Source organism: Lontra canadensis, unplaced genomic scaffold (assembly GCF_010015895.1).
Source record: "Lontra canadensis isolate GAN:19392208 unplaced genomic scaffold, GSC_riverotter_1.0 scaffold12, whole genome shotgun sequence".
Taxonomy (NCBI): domain Eukaryota; kingdom Metazoa; phylum Chordata; class Mammalia; order Carnivora; family Mustelidae; genus Lontra; species Lontra canadensis.
In genome coordinates, this window is record NW_022631006.1 from 18,470,271 (window position 1) to 18,495,942 (window position 25,672).

The window sequence follows — 25,672 nt, forward strand, 5'->3', positions numbered from 1 at the left end:
TCTGTCTAGAGTGCACATGGATTTGTCCGTGTCTGGACACACTTTTGACTCTCATGCCTGGGGTGTGGGGATAACTGGAATCTAAGCGGTAGAGGCTGAAGTCGCTGCTAAGCAGTGCACGGGCCACCCTCAAAGAAGAATTAGCCAGCCCGGAGTGTTGAGTGCTGTGTTACTGGCCCCAGTAAGAAAGATGGTGTCTCATTTCAGGTTAAGCCTCGTCTGCCAAGATGGGATCGGGTCACAGCCTCAAAGCCAGATTCCTGGGAGGGATCTTTTTGAGTCATTTTGCAGTGTTGGTGTTTTGTCAGTAGTATGATGCTTAATAAATGCAAGGCATTTGGGGTTGTTTTTTTTCTTTCTCTCATGAAAAACAGTCCTTAATTTTTTTACCTCTTCAGTTGACTGACTTTACCAAGAGCTTTTAAAATGTGACAAATGATGAATTTTATGTGCTCCAGGGCAGCTCTTACTAGAGCCCAACCCCTCTTATTTTTAGGTGTGGTCATGCTGGGGGGTTCTGGAAGGCTTACCACCAGTCTGATGTATGTGACTTGTGTGAGACAGGTATATCTGTCCCTGCTCCGGATGTACCTGTCGCCCCCCAGTGTGCACTGCCTGGGACCGATCAAGCTGGAATTGCTGGAGCCACAAGCCAACCTCCAGGCAGCCCTGCAGGTCCTCGAGCTGCACCACAGCAAGCTGGACACCACTAAGGTCAGGAGCTCTTCTGGGGAGATGAGAGGCACTTGGTGGCACACTCAAGAGAGGACAGGACAGAGAAAGGGACTGAGGTTGGAGAGCTGTGTGGCTTCAGACTTCTCCTCAGGCTCACTTTTGTTCTGTCTCACGCCGTTCCCATCTCTGTTCCTGTCCCTAGGCCATCAACCTTCTACCAGCAAACACTCAGATTAACGATATACGCATCTTTCTGGAAAAGGTCTTGGAAGAAAATGCACAAAAAAAACGGTTCAATCAAGTGCTCAAGAACCTTCTCCATGCAGAATTTCTGAGGGTATGAACCTTCCAGACTCTAGGGTGGGGTTGTACTTCTTTAGTATGAGACAGTTACCACATATTCCCCAGAGACAAAAGCAGAGCTTTGTGTTCCTTTAATGCTGTAGCTCAAACTGATGTCATAAGCAACTTGACAGTTGCTTGCACGTGTTTCCATTAGAGGCATCTGTGGGGGCTGGGGGATGAGGCAACGCCAGCCTCTGCCTTCGGTTCTGTGTGCTGGACGCTAGGGCTTCTGTCCCAGTCACTCTCCTCTCACAGGTCCAGGAAGAGCGGATTTTACATCAGCAGGTGAAGTGCATCATCACAGAGGAGAAGGTCTGCATGGTGTGTAAGAAGAAGATCGGGAACAGGTGAGCCTCCTGCACAGCTGTGTGTGGGTCCCACGCAGGATGGATTTCTGCCCTTAGCTGATGGGAAAAGCATGGCTCTTGGCCGTCTCGGCCACTGTTACTTCTTGAGCTTCCAGAGAGCCGTCCTGTTGTGTATTGCGGGTTAGCTTTGGAGATTTAAAGACTTGCAGCGTATGGCACGGGGCTCTTGACTTCATGCCTGTAGAGCCCTTCCCTTCTGGCACCTAGACGTTGTGATGTAACCAGTGGGTGTGTATGAGTCGTATGTGGGAGAAAGTTCTTATCTTTTGGGGTGTGCCTGTGAAGGAAGAAAAAGATCTTTCCATCTGCTGCCTCATGACTTGAGTAAAATCCTGGGCCGGCATCATTCTGTTTGGTGCATATACTCCGGTCTGTCTCCTTGCTTGCAAAGCAGGGCACTTTGTCCCTTTTCTTACGTGAGTGGAAGAATCTTTTTCTTTAGAAAGACCTAACCTGCTGTCTGTTGTTTGAAATTGTCTAAAACTTGCTCTAATGAGCAGAACCATCTCCATCTTCCATGTATTTCACAGTGATGACTTAAGAAGAAGCATTCCCATGCCTTCAGACTGCATGGAGCTCGTGCTCTGTTTGGTTATTTGACGGAGATGGTGGCTGTGTAAATTCAGAAGACCCTAGGGGTGTGCCGTCTCTTGTGGTTAGGGTGGGTCACTTTTGGGAGGGCCCCCGAGTAAGGCACCTTTTCCAGAAGTGGTCTTCTCCCCTGAGCCGTTTTCCTTTCTACAGTGCATTTGCAAGATACCCCAACGGAGTGGTCGTGCACTACTTCTGTTCCAAAGAGGTCAACGCGGCTGACACCTGAGCCCAGCATGCCAGGGACTCTTCATACGGACAGTTGGCTATCCCAGAGTGGGGAAAGAGCACCGGCCTTAGGAATGGGGGGCTGTTTCCACCACCAGCTGTCTCCCCATTTGGACACTCCTGGCTACCTTGAGCCGTGGAACATCTCTGAATTTAATCAGACTTGCAGTCTGGTGTTACCAGCTTTTTGATAGAAAAAGAGATTAGCTACACCTTATATACCATTTGCGTTGCAGGCGGTTTCCGAGAATTTACTACCCACTTGGACGAGAATTTACTACCCGCTTGGACAGGAGGAGGTGGGGAAGGGCATTGTCCTGCCTTTGCACACCAATCACCTGAACAAAGAAAGGGTCTCAAGTGTCTGTAACTGCGCGATTGTTTATGCAGTTTTTTATGAAGACATGTGCAGGCCTTGGCGCTGAGCCCCCTGTGCAGTGGCCTAGCACCTGGGAGGAGAGCCGTCCTAGAGCTCCTCTCACCACACGGGCCGGCCCTGGCTCTCTAGGTGATGACAGTCATTTCTCCATGGTCACCACGCCCCCTGTCCCCTGAGTCCTGCCCGCTCGTCATGTCCTGTTCAGTCTCCCTTTCTTCCTCACTGTTGATTTTCTTCCTCAGTCTCTCCCTTCACTGCCTCCCCCCACGCTTTGTCTCCCATTTTCCCCACACCAGGAATAGTTGACATATAAACGAGGTAAAATGAGAGGTGAGGGGAAGTCTCGGTTTCCAGGATATGCTGATAAAACTGATGGTCAGGTGTGTTGTAAATAGGTCCTCCTTGGACTGAGAGTTCTGTGCCTGGAAGCTTAGGAGAGCATCGTCCTCCGTCCCCTGGGGTGAGTGTGACGGTGGCTCTGAGGACGGCTATGTGACCTCTGAGGCAGACCTGTGCAGACGCACCTGCTCCTGGGTCACCCAGCAGCTGCCCAGGGCAGGGTGGCTTGGTCTCTGTGAGCACAGTGCTTTGTGCTTTGGCATCTTTCCCTTCACAGCTAGTGTCATCTGCTCGCCTCTCAGTTGGCCTGGCTGTCCTTCTCCAGCTTCATTTTGCTGGAGGGGTTGGAGGACTGCGCCGGCCTTTTGTAGGTAGGTGGGTCTCTGTCACACATAGGAGCGATCAGATCAGGAGCTGACAGGGACGGGAGGTGGGCGTGCTCGTGAGGTGTGTGGCAACGGCTGACAGCCCAGTGGGAGGTGGCCGCGGCTGCAGCGCACGGGTTTATGAAGGAACTCACTGCCAGATCCCTGGAGCACTTGTAAGGGGCAGAGAACCCCCCTTCCCTGCCCAGGCACTGGACGCACCCAGGAGGAGTGTCCAGCATGACAGGCAGAAGACCTACGGGAGCGCAGGCCCTGCCCCCTGTCCTCCCTGGGGTCTTACAGACTCAGTCTTGATGCTGCTGTGTTTCTAACGGTGGGAAGGGTGGGTGATGGTGCCCGGCCCTGACAGTGTTTTCAGCTCCTGGCCTTGACAGGCCATGGTTCTTCTTAAACTGCAGCACCACGCCATGTTGGTGTGTTGGAGGCTGCGTGGGGGGTGTTGTAGACTCGGCTCCTCCTAGGCACAGTGCCCACGGAGAGTCTGAAGTACAGAGCACGTGCCCTCAGCATCACTCATGCAGGCAGGGACTCTGCTCAGGTTTGGAAGGCAGAGCAATGCTTCGGAAGAGCCATGTCCCACCTGGCCATACCAACCTATGAGAAGCCATGCTGCCCTTGGACCTGTTGGCACCAGCTGGAAGGAGCTTCCGCTGGAAGCAGCACAAAAGTCATCAGACCAACCTTCCCTCTCTGCCGTGGAAACCCGCCCCACCCCACCAGCCCTGTCTCCCTGGCTTGCTGTGTTTGTATCTTCCATCCTCACAACTTGTGTGGCACATCTGTTTGAAGCAATAGAATAAAGAATCTGTGTTTTCCTCCTTCTGGAATACATAACCCCATTTTCCCAAACTCCGTTCTTCCTTCTCTCCGTTTGCCCTCTGTGGAGGTATGAGAGACAAAAGCTCTGTAATGACTCATGAGGATCTCATAATAAATGTCATAAAGTCAGACAACAGCCTATTTGAGTCTCTCCCCACCCTTTTCTGTGAAGTTTGATGGAAATAACAATGAGGAGAGAGCAATTTAGCTAAGAATTGATAAGAATAAGCCAATTAACGATAAAGAAGTCAGAATGACACTTCTGTTCTCTACGTCTAGATCTGTGCCATTCAGCACAGCTAGTGTGGCTGGCTGCCCATAGTGGGACAGTGCGGACATGGAACATTTCCAGCCTCACCAGGTTCTGCTGGACACAGACCACCTCCAGCTAGTCCCAACTCTTCCCCCCCTGCACTTCACATATGACGGCCTCCTGCCTCTTCCTGCAGCTCCTAGGGACTGGGAGAGTCATGAAACGTATGGAATTGGTGGGATTGAAGGGCCCAAGTATGTTTGAGAAGGTTGGTCCATTTTGGCCAGCACCAGAAAGGCAGTCTGGTCCTTCTGTGTCCCCCTCTTTAGCCATCTGTGGTCATCCTGAGTTTTCTTTGGAGGCACAGGGCATGTGACTTCCAGGAGACGGTATCCTACAGCACACAGCTTGGGATGCCAGATGGCTGTGTGTGCCGCAGCCAAGTCTGTGCTCCCACTCAGGCCCCTCCAGCATGGAGCCTGCACACACCGTGTGTAGGTAACACCAGTGCACTGGCACTCCGGCATCTCTGAGACCCCGGCACAGGTCTTGGCTCTGTGTTCCAAGTTAAGCAGAAATAGGCCCTCCCCTTGGGGCCCAGACAGTGGCAGTCATCCTCTTCTTTTCTAGCAGGTTCTCATCTCAACGTGCGGACAGGGTTCATTCTGGAGTTGAATCACCTCTTTTTTTGGATGTTGTTTTTCTTTAGTCTCCACCTCAGGCCTGGGGGAGGAGAGCGGAGATGACTAAGTCTTGGTTGACAAACAGAAATTATCATCTCCCAACAGCTCACTTCCCCAGAGATCTTTTCTTCTGGAAACTGCCTTTCTCGGCCATCCAGACCGCTGTGGTTCACAGTCACGTACCATCTCTAGCCTAAGGCTTATGATGATCAAAAGAGGACTCTCTAAAGCCTTATCTCCAGTAGCATAAGGAGAGGCAGGCCGGCTTTTTAGCAGTCTGTATTGATACCACCTGATGATATCCCTACTTGTTTACCTGGACCATCCAGGCACATCCGCCCATCCAGGAAGAGGGCCCTGGGCAAAAGTGACACAGAATCATGAGGCTGTGAATTTCCCCAGGATACAGATGGATCCTCCTCCCCTTTGGTTGCAAGGCCTAGTGTAAGTCTGGCACACAGCAGACTATCAGTGTTTGATGAATAAATGAGGGAGGTCACAAGAGATGAGAAACACATTTGGGTCCAGATAAAACTGAATCAGAGATGTCCATGTTTCTGCTTAAGAGCTGTGGGCAAGGTGGGACTTGAAGGGCAGGTGGTTTCAGGACTTTTTTCTAGCTGGAGGAGACGAGGCCCTGTTGCAGCATCTTCCATCCCCTTCCATCCCCTCCTCACACCTGCTGTGTCAGCATTGTCTAGAAGGCTTGTTGGAAATCATAACACCTGGGTTCTAGCCACGCCCACGAAGTCGAATCATCTAGGGGGTGAGGCTCAGATATCTATTTTCCATAAGCAGCCGAAGGATAACCAGGAGCTAGGGTTGGGAATCAGAGTCCCAGTTCCTCAGCCTCTCAGAGGGGGACTGAGGTGTCTTTTGCTTGAGGGAATTGTCACTTCCAATCACTTCCTGGAGCACACCAAACCCCACCCTCAGCCCCAGCAGGCCACCCAACCCTGAGTCCTCAGGAGAGTAGCCAGCTCCACCCTCCCCACCTGGACGTTTCCTGTCAGACCTGAGCTAGCAGTGAGTGTAGCCAGAGGAGAGCAGGGTGGCTCTGGAAAGCACGCAGGGCTTCCAACTGAGAACTGTGCTGCCCAGCCATGCACCTTGGGCCAAGGTGGCTGGCAGGCAAGGGGCTGCCCCTCCTGGGGGCAGTGCTGCTGCGCATGAGAGAGAAGAGGGGACCTCAGTGGAGCCAGTGTCGGGTAAGTTACCTGGTCTTGCCTGGGAAGCGTGGACTGCAAAAGCCCTGGGAAGACTGAGGCCAGCCTGGGATTGGCTTCTGATCTAGGCTGGGACCCACTGGCTCTGGCCAGCCTGGTGGAGTTTAAATTAAAGAGGTTGGCCAAAACCTTGCCTTTTGGAAATGATACTCCTTCCCCGAAATTAGGAATGGAGGGTGAGGTCCTATGATGCTTGCAGCTGTTGACTTTGCCCAGAATGCCCCAGCTTGGCTGTAGAGTGCCCCAAGGGGATAGGGGGAAGGGGCTTCCTGGGATTTTGAGGGGTAGCCTCACTCCCAGGAGAGTGCGGTCTGTTGTTAACCTCTCTTGGGCCCAAGCTGTTGTCTCCTTCGGGACTCATCAGACCAGTACAAGTTGGGTGACACCTGGTTTCCCTTCACCTGCCGCCTCCTAGGGGGTGTGGCCTTTGTCAGTGTCCTGGTGGGTGGGGTTGATCACCACTTTCTCTTCTAATCTTTAATCTCCGAGGTCCAATACTCTAGCTCTCACTTAGGCTCCCAAGCTCTTGGCCGGGGCAGGAAAGTGAGGAGAGCTGCCCATCTGCGGTGGTGCGTCACAACCGTAATTAGTAACAGTAGCTACCTGTATTAAGCACTAATACCAGCCACTTTATAGAACTTCTCATTTAAAAGTCAGCACAACCCTATGAGATTATAAACCCCTGCATATAGATGGGGCAAATGAAGCTTGAGGAAATTTGCCCAAGGCCATTCAGCTAGGCCATGGTGGAGCTTAGATTTGAACCCAGCCTGACTGATTTCAAAGTCCAGGCTCATCAATGACTTGTTGAACTCCCAGCGTCCCAAGTCCTCTCCGGTCCCAGGCACAGTGACTTCTGTGACCCCAGGCCAGGCTGCGGCTCTGTGAGGGGATGAGGGAAGCCTGAGCTGGGTACCACCGCAGGGAGGTGATCAGGCCCCCCTACCTGGCTTCCCAGAACTGAGTTCCAGAGTTCTATTGTTTCAGCGGGAAACCCACCCATACTATGACCTCCAGGTGAAGGTGCTGAGGGCCAGAAATATCCAAGGCACAGATCTACGTGAGTGATGCCTAATTCCACCCTTTCTCCCCTTCCTTTTCCTGGGGCTTCCCCCAGAGCCCAGCAGGAGCTGGCTTAAGGGGTGTGTGTGTGTGTGTGTGTGTGTGTGTGTGTGTGTGTGTGTGTATGTGTTTGGAGAGGGGTAGCTAGTGTTGGCTTTGGAGGGAGTGAGCCCTCCCAGTGAGGGAGCTCCGGGGCAGGCAGGCAGGGGCTGGACGGGAGACTTGTGCAGACCTCTGACTCCTCCTTGAGTCTAACAAGTAGAGCAGTGCAGCCTGGGTGAGCATGTGAGGCTGCTGTTGTCAGAAATCAAAGTCTGTTCTCCAGCTGCTTTTCACGCCAATGCTCACCATGGAAGGGAACTTTGTTGCCCTAATCAGGTCCTTTCAAGGGATTACTCAACAGTCTGTGCAGCCATGTGGTCTTCTAACTGGCTACTACAGCCTTCGGTTGTAAGTGGTCCAGATGGAGTTAAGGACATTGGCTCGCCCCACGTCTCCTCATCCCACACAGGCAGCCTCCTCTCCCCCATCGGCTCCTTCCCCTCTTGCCCCAACCTCCTCCAGGGAACCCTTCCAGCAATAAAAGCTAGACGCTGAAGACCCCTCCCCCATCCCACCTGCAGTGTCCAAAGCTGATTGCTATGTGCAACTGTGCCTGCCCACTGCGTCCTCTAGCCCCACCCAGACAAGAATGGTGGCCAACTGCAGTGATCCCAAATGGGATGAGACCTTCCACTACCGGATCCACGGTGCTGTGAAAGTGAGGACCAGCAAAGCGCCCAGGCAGTGGAGGGAGAGAGCTCCTCCAGGGGAGGGAGAGGGCTGTCTGCCTTCCCGCCCTGCCTCAGGCTCCCACCTCTCACCTGCCATTCCCAGAATGTTCTGGAGCTCACCCTTTATGATAAGGATGTCCTGGACAGTGACCAGCTCTCCCTGCTACTGTTTGACTTGAGGAGCCTCAAGCCTGGCCAACCATACAGACACACCTTCCTACTCAACCACCAGGTGAGTCCCCCCTGCCCCCCACAACCTGTGCCAGCAACGAACTGAACACAAAGAGAGGAAGTCTGGCATAGGGTATTGAAGTGACGGCTCCTGGTCAGCACAGGCCAGGCCTCCAAGACAGACCCTCCTCTGTCCTATACCACTGACCCTACAAAGGCTTCCCCTCATATATTTTTTCCCTTAATGGAGCCAACATGTGAGCTCCTTGAGGGCAGAGCATTTTGTCTGTCTTGGCCACTGCCAAACCCACTGAGGGTCTGGCACACAGTCCTAAAGGCATGAAGCCCCTCATGGAGAGGTTCTCCTTCCTATGCCTGTGAGAAGCCATGATAATCGTCACCTCTTCTAGTCCCTGGTGCTGAGCAGGGTAGGAGGCCGGGACGGTCTCTGATACTTTTAGAGCTCTTGAAAATGAATGCTCCCTTGCTTCTTTCATGTAGGACTCACAAGAGTTGCAGGTGGAATTTGTTCTGGAAAACAGGTGAGTCCAGGTGACACCCATGCCCTCCAGTTTACACCGAGAATCATGGACAGCTCCGGTTGTCAATCACCAGTCTCTGCACTGGCCTGGCCTGAGAGGAAATGTCCTAGTCCAGACACCCATTTGACTGTTGGCGACAGGCCCACTCCTACCCCCAAACCTGGCCATGCTCCCCAGGCTCTTCCAGCTGCTTTAGTCACATTATTAGAGTAACAGCTGTCTGGCAGGGAGCCAGATGTCCCATGAGCCCCTCATCTTTTGCAGTCAGGTGCCTGCATCTGAAGTTATCACCAATGGGGTCCTGGTGGTGAGTAGGGAAGGCGAGCTTGGGGCTGTCCAGGGCTGGGGGTGGGGAAGGACTGTGCTGAGTCCACAATTGAGCCTATCATGCCCCCTTGCCTCTGAAGGACACTTGAACCCTCCCGAGAGGGGAAATGTGCTAGGGAGGCATCTCCAGGGACCAGGAGCAAGAAGCTCCCTCAAGTCAGAGTGGACAGCTTGGAAGCTTTCCTTCCTCCCCTGCGCCCTGGGGCCCTTGGCTGCTGGGACGGCTGCTATCCAAGCCCCTCCCCTCCTTCCCCTTTCCCACAAGGGCCACTTCATCTGAGTCCTGGGTGGGGGCTGTTTCAGAAGACTCCTACCCACAAGGCACAGGCCCTAGCAAAGTTGTTACCTGGGCCCTGCCCCAGACACCCCTCCTTCTGCTCTGGTCTGGGCCCCGTGGAGGGAGGGCCCCGTGAACTGTCAGCTCCTAGCAGCCTCTGCTTTCCTCAGGCTCACCCCTGTCTGAGAATCCAGGGCACCCTCGGGGAAGACGGCATAGCCCCACATCGAGAGTACGGTGAGTGTGGTCCATGGCTTTGGGGCTTGCCTTCTCTCCTGAGGGGTGGGGGACTGCTGAATTCTAGAAGGTGGGTCCAAGGCAGGCAGTTCTTATATGTTTCAGCACTCAAAGCAGACCAAGGGTGGAACGGATTGCTCCTGAAAGTAGTGATTTTCCTGTCCCTGGAAGTGTTCATGCATAGAGGTTGTATCAGTTCGATTACTGCTCTGCCAAAAGCAACCCTGTGTCAGATGGTCAGCTGGCACTTGGCTGATCTAGGCTGGGCTTGGCAGGAGGGACCTGGCTGTGTGCCATATGTCCCTATCCACCTTCTGTGACCCATGGGCTAGTAGTGTTCCGAAGGTGTCAGCAGTGGCATGAGAGTGAGCCAAATGAGCAGGGGGTTCTCAAGCCTTTGGTCATATCACAGCCACTAACTGACATTTTACAAGCCAAGACATGTCACAAGGCTGTGACCCTGAAGTCAGAGCACCAGCAATCCAGTTGGCCTCTCAGCCAGAAGAACTGAAGTCGCATGGCAAAGCGTGGGAGTTCCAGGAGCAAAGAACCACGGCCACTGATGTAGTGTGCCACAGGGGGCAGCCACTCGGGATGCAGGAGGGGTCCGGATGCAGGAGCAGAGCAGAGGCTATGGGGTGGCTAAGGTCCCCTCAGATGCTGAGAGTCTGAGCCCGCAGGCTGAGCCCATGTAATGTTCCAGCACTCACTGTGAGCTAGGCACTGTGCTCAGCATGTCACATTCTTTTATCTTTAATTCTCCTAACAACCCTGTAAAATATAACTATTAGCTTCTTACGAAACTGCGGCTAAAACAAGAAAACCACTTAAGGTCCCGCAGCCTGAAAGTGAGAGAGTCAGGACCAGACGCAGGTCGGTGGCGCGTGGGGGCCTGTCTGCCTCAGACCAGCACATAGCCATTTCCAGCCACAAACCACAGTTTCCTCATATTCTCTAATTCCCACCCATCCGGGGGCACGTCCCGTCTCCAGGTCTCATTTAGTGCCAAGGAGGGCGTGTCGGGAGAGAGATTCCATGTGGACCTCTGTTCCCGAAGCATCTGTCACCTTGGACTGTTTGGGTGTCTGTTACTCTCAAGTCAGGTTTAGGGTCTGGGGTCCCCTCTAAGTGTCATGCACATTTCTCTCCAGGGTTTTGCCTCCTCCCCAGAAAGCTGCTTGGAACAGGGTGCGCCCATAGGCCTCCCTCTTTACCTCCTTCCAGCCTAGGCTGGCTCTCCCTGCTTCTCCAAGCCTCTACTTACCCACTTCTTCCTCTCACCTCCTCTGCACACCCTGTGTTCTTGCAAGATCTTATAATGGAAATAAAGGGCAGGACAACTTGCTGCCTATTTGTTCTCTCCCCGGCCACAAAACTTCCCCACCGTGGTGAGCACAGGAGGCAAGAGATGGGGCAACTGCCAGCTGAAGACTGCTAATTAATGTAATAATATGTGATAATTATAATTATTATAGAATTATACTTTATATACTTAATATAATAATCTCAAAATCTTCGGCCCCATAAACTCTGGGCAGGGAGCCCTCTCCCTCCCTGCCTTTCCCCCGTCTCTAGGCATTGTGTGTCTCCCACCCCGCCCCAGGTTCCCAGTTCTGACCCGGGCAGCTCATAGGACCCTGAGGATCCTTCATGATGCCTTTGCTATGGGTCATAGAAGCAGAGAGTGAGTGGGGCGAGGAGTTGGCATTTCTAAGGGGAAAGAAAGGACAGTTGCTCTTCAAGGGTGCTACCATCATGGGCCAACACCCCCCCCCTCCATTCTCATCCCTTCATCTGGTCCCTCACCTGGGCCATCTGCTCCCAGGCTCTAGGCAGATTCAGCTGACAGTGCCTGGGGCCTATGAGAAGCCACAGTTCTTGCCCCTGAAACCCCCCAAAGAAGGAGGCCACCCAACCACCTTCACCTTTCATGTGAACCCCATGATCAGCTCCAGGCTGGATGTGGAGCTGGGGGAGAAGCTCAGAGTCCTGGAGGTAAGTGAGCCCAAGTGCGTGAGAGAATCAGTCCGGTCTAGGGGGGCATCCCAGGGCCACCACGGAGGCATGTGTTCCTTTGCCATGCAGCATCATGAGGGGTGTTTGCTTCTCTGCAGAGTGGCCCAAGTGCTGAGCTAGAGACCCAGACCAGCCAGCTGGGCAAAGGGGGCATCCCGCTCTCTTCTTTGGCCATAGGCCAGGAAGAACAGCGTTTCGTGGCCCTGGGGGAGGTAAGGCTCTCTCTGGCTGCCTGAGGGACTCCTGCCTACTCTGTAGCCCCCAAAAGAGGGCTGGGGGAGGAGCCTGAGAGGGAGGAGGTGAGGATCAAGCCAGCCTGGAGTTTGGGCCAGAACCTCCTGAGTGACAGGGGCTATGGGGGGGGGTGGTGGAGAATCCCACTCCGGGCACTCAGCAATAGGGCTCTTTTCTCTTTCAGGACCAAGCAGTGGTTCTGCAGATGAAGGCAGAAATGAGGTAAGCTAGGCCGGCCTCAGGAGGAAGGCTCTTGGGCTAGGCTGGAAGTGTGGGGGTTGGGGGGGGCTCTTCTGCCTCCTTGACTCAGCCTGGGTGGTAGAGGCCTTGTCTGTTTCTGGTGAGGTCTTTCTAAGGGGTTCCATGGAATGTGACAAATGGGTCTGAGGCTCTCCTCCAGTGAACAGTTGCCCAGCACCCCACCCTCACCCCCATCTGAGGCAGCACTGGAGACCTTGACCTGCGCCTTGGCTTTGGCCTGTGTGATGGGGAACAGGAGTTTCTGGACAAGAGGAAGCCAATCGTGTCTAAGGCCCTGCAGCAAGTGCTGGGATTGAGCAAGGCTCCTGACAGTGGCCAGGTATGAAATGGAGGAGGTGGCCCCCAGGGTCACCAGGACCAAATCCAGCCCCTTTCCTTGAGAGGACTGTGCGTCCAAGAGGCGACAGGAAGCCTTCAGGGAGGGCAGGGAACAGAGGAGGAAGGGGCAGGCCTGTTAACCTGAGTGCATAGGCAAAATCAGGAGAGGCAGGACCCCATGTGTAATGAGGGACAAGCAGCCCTGGCCAAGCAAGAGGTATATTAGTCCCCTCAGGCGGCCATGACAGAACACCACAGACTGGGCGGCTTAGACAACAGACATTTATTTTCTCCCCCGGAGGCTGGAAGTTGAAGATTAAGGTGCCATCGGGGTTGTTTCTGGTGAGGCTTCTCTTCCTGACGCGTAGACAGCCACCTTCTTGCTGTGTCCTCACATGGCCCTTACTCTGAGCATGTACAGAGGGTAAGGGGCAAGTTCTCTCTTCCTCTTCTTATAAGGACTCCAGTACCATTAGATAAAAGCCCCACTGGTGTGACCTTACGTAACTTCTATAACCGCCTTATAAGCCCTTTCTACAAACGAAATCAGCCTGGGGTTCCGGACACATGTATTTCCAGAGGCGGGGCACAGTTCAGTGCATAACTATAGACAAAGGGATTTGGAAGTGGAGGGTCTGTGGGAACCTGTGGCCGGGAGGCAGGCGGGACGGCAGTACCAAGGGAGAGGGCTCTGGCAAATCAGGAACAAGTTGGTGGCTTCCTCCTGGCTGCAAGTGTGCTCAGGATTTGGAGCCATTCCTGGTGCTGACAAGGTAGGCAAGCCCAGATGGTTCCTTTGGTAATGCCTGCTCTGTGCCGGCTCCCCGCTCTGTAGGTGGAGGGTAAAGAGGGCACAGACCTGGCTTTCAGGGAGCTCTGTGTCCTCTAGCCCTCCGAAACCACGGTACACTTGTTGAGCACTGGCCATGGAGCATTTCTTTAAATACAGAAGAAAGGAGGGCTGGGAGAGGAACCAAAAGTATGGGGGCAGAATGAGCCAAAGTATTGTGGAAAAACTGAGCAGCCAAAAAGCTTCCAGTCTGCTCCCACCAGGCACCTCTGATGCTGAAGAAACATCTGGGAGACTCTCATGTTTGGGGCAGGTCCAGGCTGGTTGGTGGTCTTTGTCATTTCAGCCCAGTGGTTCTCCACGGGGGGCCATTTCACCCCCACCCACCCAGAGGACATTTGTCACTGTCTAGAGACATGCTTTATGGGCACCACTAGAAGTGGGTGAGAAGGAAGCAACTGGCATCTACTGGGTAAAGGCCTGGAATGCAGCTAACTATCCTACAAACTACAGGACAGCCCCCTTGTGACAAAGAATTACCCAGTCCCAAATGATCATTAATGCCAAGGCTGAGAAACCCTGCTCTGATGGTTTTGGGTGAAATCCAGCCCACCTTCCAGTCACGCATTTTCCTGGTGCCATGGTTAAGAGCCATCTCCGGAGTCCTACCGCTTCGGTTTCATAGCCCATCACTTACCACATGTATGACTGGGCCAACCATCCTGTGCCTCAGTTTCCTACTCAATAAAATGGGGATCCCACCGGGTTGCTGTGAGGAGTCAGTGAGAGAAGACATATAAGGCTCTTAGACCAGTGTCTGACCGTGTAAGCGATAAAGGACAATGGTGGCCAGTGTTGTGATTGTTGTGCTCAGGTGCCTGTGGTGGCTGTGCTGGGCTCTGGAGGCGGAACCCGAGCCATGTCTTCCCTGTATGGCAGCCTGGCTGGGCTTCAGGAACTTGGCCTCCTGGACACCGTGACCTACCTCAGTGGGGTCTCTGGGTCTACCTGGTATGTGAGGTGGGGGCGGGGGGCAGAGTAAAGGAGAGCCCTGAGGGAGCGGGAATGTGACCAGTGGTCTGGTGGATTCCCTGAGAGGGGGCTGGGTTCCTGCCACCAAGGGCTCCAAGGGCAGAACGGCCCCACGTTCCCAGGCCTCCTTCAGTGGGTGGGGCAGGGCAGTGGGTACAAGGGATGGAGAAGCGGGGTACCCACAGACACACCCATCACTCTTTCCCCTTGCTGGGTCCCCTTGCCCCACTGCCCCTAATGTGCTCTCTATATCCAGGTGCATCTCCACACTGTACCAGGACCCAGCCTGGTCCCAGGTGGCCCTGCAGGGCCCCATTGAGCGTACCCAGGCTCGGGTCTGCAGCAGTAAGATGGGGGCAATGTCCCCGGAGCGTTTACAGTACTATGCCCAGGAGCTGGCAAGCCTGGAGGGCAGCGGCCACAGTGTTTCCCTCATTGACCTCTGGGGTCTCCTCATTGAGTATTTCCTCTACCAGGCGGTAAGAGAAGAGCATATAACAAATATACCTGGCTCCTTCCCAGCCCGCCCCACCAGCACACCCTTCTGCCTTCGTGGCTAGGCTGAGACAGAAGGTTTCAAAGCCAGCCCTTAGGTCTGAGCTCCCCGAGGATGAGAGGCAAGACCCCTGGGCAGGCTGACCGCGCTTCCTCTTTCCTGGCCCCTAACCTCTGGGAAGGGAGAGGTGGGTCAGCAGTTTTCGGGTCTGTCTGCATATTCAAATCACCTGCACAGGTTCTCAAAAACGCTCAGCCCTTGGCTCCACTTCTGGAGGTACTGATGGGGGTCAGTCTGGGTTTGAGCACTAGCACACCTGCGTTTTGAAAGTATCCAAAGTGTTCTAACCTGTGGGCTAGGCTGGCTGCCACTCCTGCCCATTGGCCAAGCCGCCTGCTGCTGGTAGGGCTGTAAGCCCGGCACAAGCTGGGAGAGGAGAGGAGTCAGAGCTGAGGGAGGGCCTCAGGCCTGGGGGGGGCCTGGCCCACTGGTGTGTGGATATAAATCACAAGTGATTTCTCATGTCTAAGAAAAGAATCCATCCATATTTCTGAATGATTTATTTTTTTAAAGAAAGTAAACTGGATTTTTTTTTAGTATTTCCTTTAAAAAAGCTCACTGATATGCTTTCTGAAACAGCAAAGAAGTGGGGAGAGTGTTCCCAGTGCCCCTGGAATTGTACAAAACTCACAGCAGCCTTACCTGCACTGCAGCCTAAAGCCTGGCCCTCAGAGAGCTATCTCTAGAACACTGGCCTTGGCAGCCCCAGTCTCTGGTGGGCACGCTGTCCCTTGCAGGGTATCGGGCCTTAGGCCATGGGAATGGGGGAAGGGAACTCCCCAAAAGCCAAGTGCCTCCCCTCCTGCCTGCCAGGAAAACTCCGCCAGGCTGTCTGACCAGCAGGAGGCCATCAGCCAGGGCCAGAACCCTTATCCCATCTACGCCAGCATCAATGTCCGCACCAACATCAGCGGGGAAGACTTTGCAGGTGCCTGGGTGCGGGGAACCGGGAAGAAGGTGGAGGCGGTGGTTGCTAGAGGGCGTGAGAGGCCAGTGCTAGGAATGTGCAGACGTGAGCCCTGGAGCCCAGTGGGCTTGCTGCCTCCTTAGACTCTTAGCAAGTCTAGTTCCTGCTCAGGCACTCAGGTGTGAGGGGAAACCTTGGGGTCCTGGTGGAAGTCCCCGGGTAACATTCCTTTCTCTCTGGGCCCCCAGAGTGGTGTGAGTTCACCCCCTATGAGGTCGGCTTCCCCAAATATGGGGCTTATGTTCCCACTGAGCTCTTTGGTTCTGAGTTCTTCATGGGGCGTCTGCTGCAGCCCCGGCAAGAGCCCCGGATCTGCTACCTACAGGGTGAGTCTGGGCTGGAGGGCTGGGGACAGGGCAGGGCCGGGCTAGGCCCTCAGATGGGCTGCAGCTGTGAGGGCCCAGGGCCTCGCCTTTCCCCTTAGGTATGTGGGGCAGTGCCTTTGCAGCCAGCATGGATGAGATCTTCCTGAAGATGGCTGGCTCCGGCCTCAGCTTCCTAGATGGGCACAGAGGGAAAGTAAACATCACAGGTAAGGGTAGACACCCTTGCTCTCCCCACACTTCTCTTTCTGGCCCCAGGGACCTGGCTGAGGCTCAGAGGATGAGGGAAGGGATGGTTCAGGAGTTGGCTATCTCACTGGGTTCAGAGAAGTCCTGAGGGGATGACTTCTAGCTCAGGGTCTCCAGCCGCCCAGAGGCCTGCGGAGACAGTGAGCCTTCGGGTCTGGGGGAAGGCCCGTGTCAGAAACGCCAGCGGGAGGGATGCCTGGGTTGCTCAATTGGTTAAACATCTGCCTTTGGCTCAGGTCATGATCCATGGGTCTTGGGATCGAGTCCCACGTCGGGTTTCCTGCTCAGTGGGGAGCCCGCTTCTCCCTCTGCCTGCCACTCCCCCTGCTTGTACACTCTTCCTCTCTCTGACAAATAAATAAAATCTTTTAAAATATATATTAAAAAAAAAAAAAAGCCAGTGGGAGTTGTGAGTGCTCTATGATAAGACCGTAGCTTAGAATTCTCTGCTTGGGTTCCAATGATGTCGATTCAGCCCAGTCCATACCCCTCGGGGTTCCCTTGGGCCTCCTCTTGGGCCTGCTTCTTAAGTGTCCTGTGAGCTCCCTGATGCACAAAATACCCTATCCACCTTTCTTCCCTGGATAATGTCTATCCATCTCGTAAGATCTACCTCAGACCTCATTTTGCCAGGGGCTTCTCTATTCTCCTCCATGCCTCCAGGCTGACCGAGGGTCTTACCACCAGAGTCCTGTAGCCCTGTGTACACCCTCCATCATTACCCTTGTCTTGAGGCATTGCTACAATTTATGATCTCTTTATGTGCCTCTCCCCTAAGTAGGCCATGAGCCCTAGGGGGCCGGGGCCAGGCCCTATTCACCTTCCCATCCCCCATTCCTCACACAGTGCCCAGCACACGGTACTCCTCAGTGGGTATTTAATGGGCGAAATTCTGATTAGAAGTTGTATGCTCAATTTCATTTTCGAAAGGGGGAAATAAAGGATCACTTAATAAATACAATGCCATAGGCAACTTTGAAAATAGAGGCAACCTGAAAGAAAAAGGTCATTTAAAAGAGGTTCTGGGAAGCAATGGTCTGAGGCTTAGGAGCTGGGGGGAAGGAGGGGTGAAAGTGAGGAGGAGATAAAGGGGGTCCGCTGAGCTATGAGGGCCACTGGACAAAGGAGGGCCCCACTTCTCACTGTATTTCACCCTCCCAACCCCATCTAGATGACTGCCAGAAGCTCCAGCTACATGACCCCACATGTCTGCGAACCAGGCTCTTCACCCCCCAGGGTCCCTTCTCCCAGGCTATGCTGGACATATTCACCTCCCGCTTTACCTCCGCGGAGAACTTTAATTTCACCAGGGGCCTCTGCCTACACAAAGACTATGTCGTTGGCCAGGAGTTCACAGCCTGGAAAGGTGGGTGCTGCTCTGGGTGGGGAGCCCCCGCCGCCTGGGGCCCGCGCTGCCCTTTCCCCTAGGGACTGGGCTGTGGGCTCCTGCTGCCCAGTGGCTGAGGGGGAAGGACTGGGATGTCTGTGAGGACGCAGGGCCAGGGGCTGGGGTGGGAGACTCTGGTGCCATCAGAAGCAGTGGAGGAGAGATCTCTACAGAGAGGGGCCATCCCAGTGTGAAGAGAAGAGCAAGCAAGCATCTGTCCATGTTGCAGCCACGCACCCTGACGCCTTTCCCAACCAGCTCACTCCCATGCGGGACTGCCTGTGCCTGGTGGATGGGGGCTTTGCCATCAACTCTCCCTTCCCCCTGAACCTGCTGCCCCAGAGAGCGGTAGACCTCATTCTGTCCTTTGACTACTCCCTGGAAGCCCCTTTTGAGGTAAAGTGTGTGGTGGGGAGGAATTGAGGTTCTCCGTGGAGGAGGCCTGCCTGGGCATTTCGGGATTGCCCTTTGTGCGGGACCTGCGTTCCAATCTGCAGGCCAGTACTTTGTGAAAATTTTAGTGATACTGGTCTCCCCAGCTGGAGGAGGGGGATTGCTGAGGCCATGGGATGGAGTGGGATTCAGGAGAAGAGGCATTCTTAGCTCCTGTCTGGACCTGTGTTGGGGTCTGCTGTCCCTTAGTTACTGTGGTAACAACAGAGCCATCAGCTTCCCAGGGGCGCCTCCAGTGGCAGCTCCCTCAAGCCCTGTGGGGTAGCAGACAGGTTCCATCATCTGGATGAGGGTTCAGGTTGGGCTGCTGGCTTCCTTCTCCTCCTTATCCTCCTGGGTCTAAGGAGAGCCTGGGATTAGACAATGGATAAAGCCTCTTCCCATGGGACCTTCTGTAAGCATTCCATCTCCACCTGGTGACATTGAAATCAGCCCCTAAGAGGGAGGAAGAAGAAGGAAAGCAGTAGGTGGTTACGGGAGAAAGGACCGTGAGGACGTTGTCATTGGTCTGCACAACCACCCCACTAGAGTTAGTCTGATTTCATTTTGTAAACAAAGAAACAGGCTCGGAGAGGCCAGGTCACCTGCCTGTAGTCATTCAGCCAGCAGAGGGCTGCGTGAGCACAGGTGGTAGGAAGCGGGGTCAGAAGCTGGCCTTCCTCCCAGGTCTTACAGATGACAGAGCAGTACTGTCTGGACCGAGGCATCCCCTTCCCAAGGATTGAGGTGCTCCCTGAGGACTTGGAGGAGCCCCGAGAGTGCTACTTGTTTACCAAGGCTGAGGACCCCCGCTCACCCACTGTGCTGCACTTCCCCCTTGTCAACCGGACCTTCCGTACACACCTGGCCCCAGGTGAGGGGAGCCCCTGAGCTGGGGTCTGGTGGTGGGGTGTTGTGCTGAGAGCAGACTTCTGGGACAGTGTCCCAAAGCATGCCTCTCGGAGGGCCCGAGCCGGCCACTGCTGCCTTCTGCTTCCGGGGCCTCAACATTCACACCGGCCCAGCTCCTCCTGATGGTCGGGAGAGACAGGAAATGTGGATCCAGCCAGGTCTCGTAGGGCCCGAGGGGAGAAGCTTCTGGGCTGGCAGCTCCTAGCCCCAGAGCGCCCCCAGTATGGCCTTCACTCCACTTCCCACCCACAGGTATGGAGCGACAAACAGCTGAGGAGAAGGCCTTCGGGGACTTTGTCATCAACGGGTCAGACACTCCCTATGGCATGATGAACTTCACCTATGAGCCCGAGGAGTTTGAGAGGCTGGTGGCTCTTAGTCGATACAATGTTCTAAACAACGCGGAGACCCTGAGGCATGCCCTCCGGCTGGCTCTAGAACAGCGGCAGGCTGGGGACAGGGCTGGGGCCTGACAGGGCTGGAAGGGAGGATCATGAGAGAGGGGAGCGACCCTGGGCTTCAGATCAGGGCTGGAGAGAGAGGAGTGGTAGACCATGAGGGGCTCCTGCTTCCCATATTACAGGGACCTGCTTTAGGCCCTCCAGGCCCCAGAAATCTCCTGCCAAACGGCAGCTTAGCTTTGGGGCTGGGCCCTCCTCATAGGTGTTTCTGGGTGATGATGGCTCTGTATGTCTCTCTGGGGCTCTTGGGAATGTGGGACAGAGGTGAGCAGTGCTCATTTTGCACTGGAGTGTAGAGGGGATCAGGCAACAGTCTAGCCCCAGAGCCTGCCCCGAACCTAGAAGGACCTTAGAGGGCCCAGGTCTTCAGACCCTCACCAGACCGGGAGCTGTGAGTGCTGAGGCCCAGGTTCCTCTCCTTAAGCTGAGACCGAAAGCAAAGATTCCTCCATCTAACCCACACTTTTGCAAATGGTCAGGCTCCTGGATGCAGGGCTTGTGCTATTATGAATAAATAATTATTATGAATAAAGCCTCCCGGGCTGCCAGTTTGGATCCCTAACTCCATCCTTCAGCCTGCTGAGTCTCCTTTGCCTCCAGCTTCCCTGTCCCCCTCTCTGCTTGCCATCCGTCTTTGCTTAGCCTCCTGAAGGCTGGGGGATAGTACCCCATCCTGGCGGGGCTGATAGGTGTGTCTCCCTGTTAGTTACTGATGCTTCAGTCTTCAGACTTGGGCCACACTCTCACTTTGTGTACACAGCTGCCACTTCCTCCAAATAGGCTCGCCATTCCCAGAGGCTCACTGGGTGTGTTTGGAGGGTATGTTCGTAGAAGAGGGAGCAGAGGAAGTGTGTGCCTTAAGTGTGTGTGTGTTCCTAGTGAGGGTGGGGCGGGTGAGCACCTGTCTCTTGGCCAGGGTGGGGCAGTGATAGAGGGCGCCTGGCTGGGAACTCAGAGGCCTGGGTTCCTGCCTCTTCCATGGACACATGCTATGGGCTGCAGCCTTCCTCCTCCATCCTCTCTAGGGCAAAAGTCACAGTTGCTCTTTCAGTCAGGGACACCTATTAGAGGAAGCCACACCCATCCCGACTCTAGGAAGAAAATCCTTATTCTGGCTCCCAGCTGGGAGGAAGGTAGTTAGATCTCAGCCTGTATCCCCAGCCTGGCCTGACCTGGGACCACCAGGCCTCCAGCTGGACATGAGCAGGAGGGCTGAAGGAGCCAGGCCTCAGAAGGGCCAGTGCATTGGGCTGGAATGGAGTGGGGGGCAGTTTTGTTCTCTCCTACCTCCTCACCATCACTGCCCATCAGAGGCTACCATTGCTATCTTGGCTCAGCAATGAGAGGTTTCCTTTGGGGTAGCCCCAGGCTGGCCCCTGAGCTCCCGCTATGGCCCCTGTCATCACCCCTGTTGTGATGACATCATCAGTAACTTATTAAACCCCCACAGAGTTCATAACTTAGGACTTTGTAGAGTTCTTAGAACTTGGAGCTCGAAGAGTTCTGAGTACTTAGATCTTCGTTGAGCTCAAAACTTAGAACCTTCAGTCAGTCTGCCTTTAATGCCTCAGATAGCCGCAGGCTGTCTCTGGCTCCCAGGGAGTAGAGATTTCTGTTTTGTTTGCTGCTGTATTGTTAGTATTTAGAGCAGTGGCTGGCAGGTAGTAGATGCTCAACAAATATTTGAAAATACATGAATGGGATCCTACACTCTAAAGGGATGGATCATTAACCCCCAACCATGAGAAGATGTACATCACTGTCCTCCAGTTGTTCTTAACCCATTTGGACCTTTTGGAAAAGCTGAGAGCCATGGACCCACTCCCAAGAAAATGCACACACATATGCAAAATTGCCTACAATGAGATCTCTATTTCACTATGTGATCAGCACCCTGGGGCTGGGGCTAGTGTTTGCTCTCCCAGGCCAGCAGGTTTTATGGAGAAAGCAGGCACGTGGGCTTATACAGAGATGGGAGGTACCTTGATTCACACAGAGGTGTAGAAAATGCCACCTTCTCTCAGATTAGGTTCAGGAAGACGTAATAAGATGAGGGTGGGAGAGACTGGTCAGCTGGGGCAGGGGTGAGCTCAGCCAGGGAATGAGGAACCATCACCAGGATTGACTCTGGGAGCCAACCAGATGGAGGAGTTGGGGCTCAAAGATGATCTGGCCAATTTGGCTCCTGCTCCGAGGTGAAGAGGGACCTAAGTCTATTTCTACTACATTTCTGCCCCATTTCCAACCCTGGCGCAAGGGCCAGAAACATGTTTCAAGGTCCCAAGGGTGACCAGGTTGGAGGGATCGGGCCCCCATGAACACGGCTACAGGCTTGATTCGCTCTGAGGCTGGGCAGAAACACAGGAGCAGGGATGTCATTCCTTAACTTCTCAGACCCTCTCAGCAGGCAAAGGAAGAAAAGGGTGGCCACCAAGGCTGCCATGTACAGTTGCACAGGTTGTATACTATACAATTCCAGGGGGTGCCATTCATACAAAGTGAGGATATGAACTTGCTCCGTGGGGTTGTACCATGTGGCAGCTCTGGGCCCACAGTCTTAGCTCAAGGTGTGTGAGAACAAACACTGGTTTAAATATTAGGCATCCTGGTTTCTTCAGATCTCTGGGCATTCACAAGAGTCTCTTGCAGAAAAAAAGAAAGAGGTGCCAGGCAGATATGGGAGTAGGGGGAGGGAAAGGAAGAAAGAAGGAAGGAAAAGGAGAGACAGAGAAGAAAGAGAATCATTTTCTTCTTTCATCGGCTGGCACAGCACTGGGAGGGGGCCTCTGGTGTTGGCAGGTGGCCTCTTGGTGTAGATGCCCCTGACCTTCTCCAGAGCTCAGTCCCTGCAGCTAATTACCTCATTGCTGCTCCATTCTTTTGCTCAGAGTTGACATGAAAACTCCCTCATTTCAGATGGATTCATTGTTGGAGAGTAGGGAAGGAGGATTACTTGCATTACCCGGCATGCATCTGCTTTCCCCCCAGTCCCCACACTATAAGCAGTTGAAAATCCACAGGAACACAGAACAGGGCAGGGAGTCCAGGACTCTTCCCCACACAGCAGAGAGGGGTCTACGCTGGGGCTGTCCTGTGAGTCAGGGAGTCTGGTCACCAGAGTTCCTTTTTTTTTTTTTTTTTCCTATTAGGACAAATGAGGCACAGGAAATACTAAGCAAGTAAGAGCCCCACACATATTAAAAAATTTTTACTTTATGGGGTGCCTGGGTGGCTCAGTTGGTTGAGTGTCTGACTCTTGGTTTTGGCTCAGGTCATGGTCTTGGGGTTATGGGATCAAGCCCAGCATTGGGTTCTGCGTTCAGTGGGGAGTCTGCTGGAGATCCTCCCTCTCCCTCTGCTCCCCCTCCACCCATGCATGCACTCTCTCTAAAATAAATTAATAAACCTTAAAAAAATAAAAACCTTTTACTTTAGTCAGATTTTGGTTTTGAAAAAATATATGCAATAGAAGTCCATTTAATTAGACTTTCTAAAAGTCTAATTGCTAATCCCAGGTGGCAAGCTTTGGGAAAGTGAGTGATAAAAGGGGGCAAGGTTGGGGGAAAAGTCAGAGAAAGATGGAGGAAAAAATGAGTCAGGAAGAGGGGCAGTGGAGGGGAGGGGGTGAGTAGGCAGGCGGTGGAAGGGAGATGGAACAATTGCTTTTTAGATAGGCTTTGGTTGCTTAGCTGGTGTTTGCAAGTCTTCTGTGGCTCTTTATTCTTTGAGCTCAGAGTAGTGGTCTCTGCTCTGTAATATGGCCGCACAGCAGAATCACCTAGGGAATTTAAACAGTACAGATGTCTAAGCTGGGTCTGCTCTGGTCTCCTGCAGGCCATGTGCCCTGTTCTACCCACCCCCATGCAGTCCTCTGGACCTGGGCTGAGGGCGCTAACCAAGGCCCAGATACCCCTTTATCTCTGGTTCAGGCAGGTGCCACCTAAGCCTCCTGTTTCTTGCTTTCTGATTCAATTCTCTTTCTTCCACTATCCCCCTCTGCTAGTATGAAAGTTCTGCAATTTCTGGAGTGCTGATGGTTTTCCTTGTCAATTTTAGTAGAAGTGTGATTTATAAATTGTGGGAGACCACAGTAAGGCTTGAGACGAGGACCAAACCAGGCCCTGACTTGTGCCTCCTTTAAAGGCGGAATAGCAGAACAAAAGGCTTGGGTCGATAAAGTCGAGTAGCACTGAGAAAGGGTCTGTGCTACGTGTTGCGCGCTCGCCTACGTGACTTCCCACACGTTTGCTGGTCAGATAGAGACGATTTGGCCGGGGTCAGAAATTCTTGGCTGGTCCTTGCTGTCCTTGCATGGGCTATAGACTACATCATTGCAAGACTGTGCTGTGCTTACATAAACTATGTCTTGAGTGGCCTTGAAGTCAGTACATCTGGCGCTAGAGGGTCTGCTCTTGGTGCTTGGGAAATAGAGAATGGGAAAGCTTGAAGGATTTTCTGTGCATGTTGCAAACTCTTTAGTAATCAGCTAAAAATAGATACTTTCTTATGATTGTTTCTGTTAGCTCTATAATGCCTTGCTGCCTTGAATAAAATTGGCACTATTGGACATTCTCCTTTGGTGCTCCTCCTGCCCCCATCTCTTTGTCTCTTAATTTCTTTTCACCATCCTCTTTGCCTCTTGACCCTGGTCGATTTGTCGTGCGGGCTGCGACAATAAATAATATAATGCACCCATTCTAAGTATACAGTAAATGTATAAAATTAAGTGGTGTACAGTTTGGGGCACCTCAGTGGCTCCATTGGTTGGACAGCTGACTCTTGATTTCGACTTGGGTCATGATCTCACGGTCATGAAATTGAGCCCTGCCAGGCTCCACGCTCAGTGGCGGTGGGGGAGTCTTCTCTCCCTCTGACCCCTGCCCCCAGCTTATGCACTCTCACTCTCTCTCAAATAAATAAATCTTAAAAAAAAAAAAGATTAAGTGTACAGTTTAATGAATTTTAGCAAATTTATGTACACATGTAACCATCACCACAGTCAAGATAGGGAATATTTCCATCACCCCAAAATGTTCTCTTGGGTTGCATCCCAATTAATCTCACACCCGTGGTCCCAGTGCCTACTGATCTGCTTTTTGTCATTATAGACCAGCTTCTTCCCTTCCAGAATTTTATTTAAATGTAATCATATAATGTGTACTCTTTGGGTCAGGTCTCTGCCACTCAATATAGTGCTTTTGAGATTCATCCATGCTCTTGTGTGTACTAGTGGTTTCTTTCTTTTTATTGCTAAGTTGGAATTTTGTGGGTATACCACAGATTGCTTATCCATTCACCTGCAAATGGAAATATGGGTTATTTCCAGTTTAGGGCTCTCATTAAGCATTTATCTTTAAAAAAAAAAAAATATATATATATATATATACATATATATATATTTAAGGTTTTATTTATTTATTTGACAGAGAGAGCACAAGCATGGAAAGCGGCAGGCAGAGGGAGAGGGAGAAGCATGCTCCCCACTGAGCAAGGAGCCTGACTTTGGGCTCAACTCCAGGACCCTGGGATCATGACCTGAGCCAAAGGCAGATGGTTAACTGACAGAGCCAACCAGGCACCCCTCTCATTAAGCTTTTAAACTTTTATTTTTAAAAAGTCAGTCAGTCTCCATGTTCTCTCCCCAAATAAGACAAAAATCTGAGCATGTTAACACATTTTCTAGTTTCTGCCCTATATCCGACTCCCCAGCGACCCAAACCTTCCAGACTCCCCTGGGGCTCTTGCCTGAAATTTATTTTCAGTGTTTTAGAAACTTCAGAATACATGGGGTGCCTGGGTAGTTGAGTCAGTTAAGTGTCCAACTCTTGGTTTCAGCTCGGGTCATAATCTGAACATCATGATCTGAGTGTTATAATGGAGCCCTGAGTTGGGTTCTGTGCTCAGTGGGGAGTCGGCTTCCCCTCTCCCTCTACCCTTTCCCCTGCTCATGCACTTTCTCTAATCTCTCTCTCTCTCTAAAATAAATAAATCTTAAAAACAAAACTTTTAAAATAGAGATATTTCAACTTTGCAATATGTTTTACTGATTTATT

The 25,672-nt window shown here is 52.9% G+C and overlaps 2 protein-coding genes across 3 annotated transcripts in view; both read left to right on the top strand.

Moving 5' to 3' along the window:
* Positions 1–2,474, top strand: part of VPS39 (VPS39 subunit of HOPS complex) — a 51,013-nt gene extending 48,539 nt beyond the window's left edge. The window contains exons 22-25 of one of the 2 annotated variants that reach the window (XM_032856749.1): positions 565–714; positions 878–1,012; positions 1,276–1,367; positions 2,133–2,474. In XM_032856749.1, coding sequence (XP_032712640.1) covers positions 565–714; positions 878–1,012; positions 1,276–1,367; positions 2,133–2,208 — 453 coding nt within the window. In that variant the 3' untranslated portion in view covers positions 2,209–2,474. Of the gene's footprint in view, positions 1–496; positions 715–877; positions 1,013–1,275; positions 1,368–2,132 lie in introns of those variants that run through there. The other variant, XM_032856750.1, reaches the window with a different exon arrangement.
* Positions 2,475–5,882: 3,408 nt separating this feature from the next.
* On the top strand, positions 5,883–20,151 carry PLA2G4F (phospholipase A2 group IVF). Its single transcript, XM_032856752.1, has 20 exons — positions 5,883–6,274; positions 7,280–7,352; positions 7,978–8,114; positions 8,231–8,359; positions 8,800–8,840; positions 9,105–9,147; positions 9,615–9,681; positions 11,507–11,676; positions 11,796–11,909; positions 12,116–12,153; positions 12,376–12,511; positions 14,175–14,311; positions 14,589–14,811; positions 15,702–15,816; positions 16,044–16,181; positions 16,280–16,387; positions 17,599–17,793; positions 18,044–18,210; positions 18,934–19,120; positions 19,411–20,151. The coding sequence occupies exons 1-20, from the start codon at positions 6,170–6,172 to the stop codon at positions 19,629–19,631; spliced, it is 2,544 nt and encodes an 847-aa protein (XP_032712643.1). The 5' UTR covers positions 5,883–6,169; the 3' UTR covers positions 19,632–20,151.
* Positions 20,152–25,672: the final 5,521 nt, after the last annotated feature.

Bases quoted from the DNA above. Each gene is read 5' to 3' on its own strand.
- PLA2G4F (XM_032856752.1), top strand. From the start codon at position 6,170: ATGCACCTTGGGCCAAGGTGGCTGGCAGGCAAGGGGCTGCCCCTCCTG. The intron at 14,312-14,588 runs GTATGTGAGGTG...CTCTATATCCAG, and splicing joins GGGGTCTCTGGGTCTACCTG to GTGCATCTCCACACTGTACC. The intron at 15,817-16,043 runs GTGCCTGGGTGC...CTGGGCCCCCAG, and splicing joins CAGCGGGGAAGACTTTGCAG to AGTGGTGTGAGTTCACCCCC.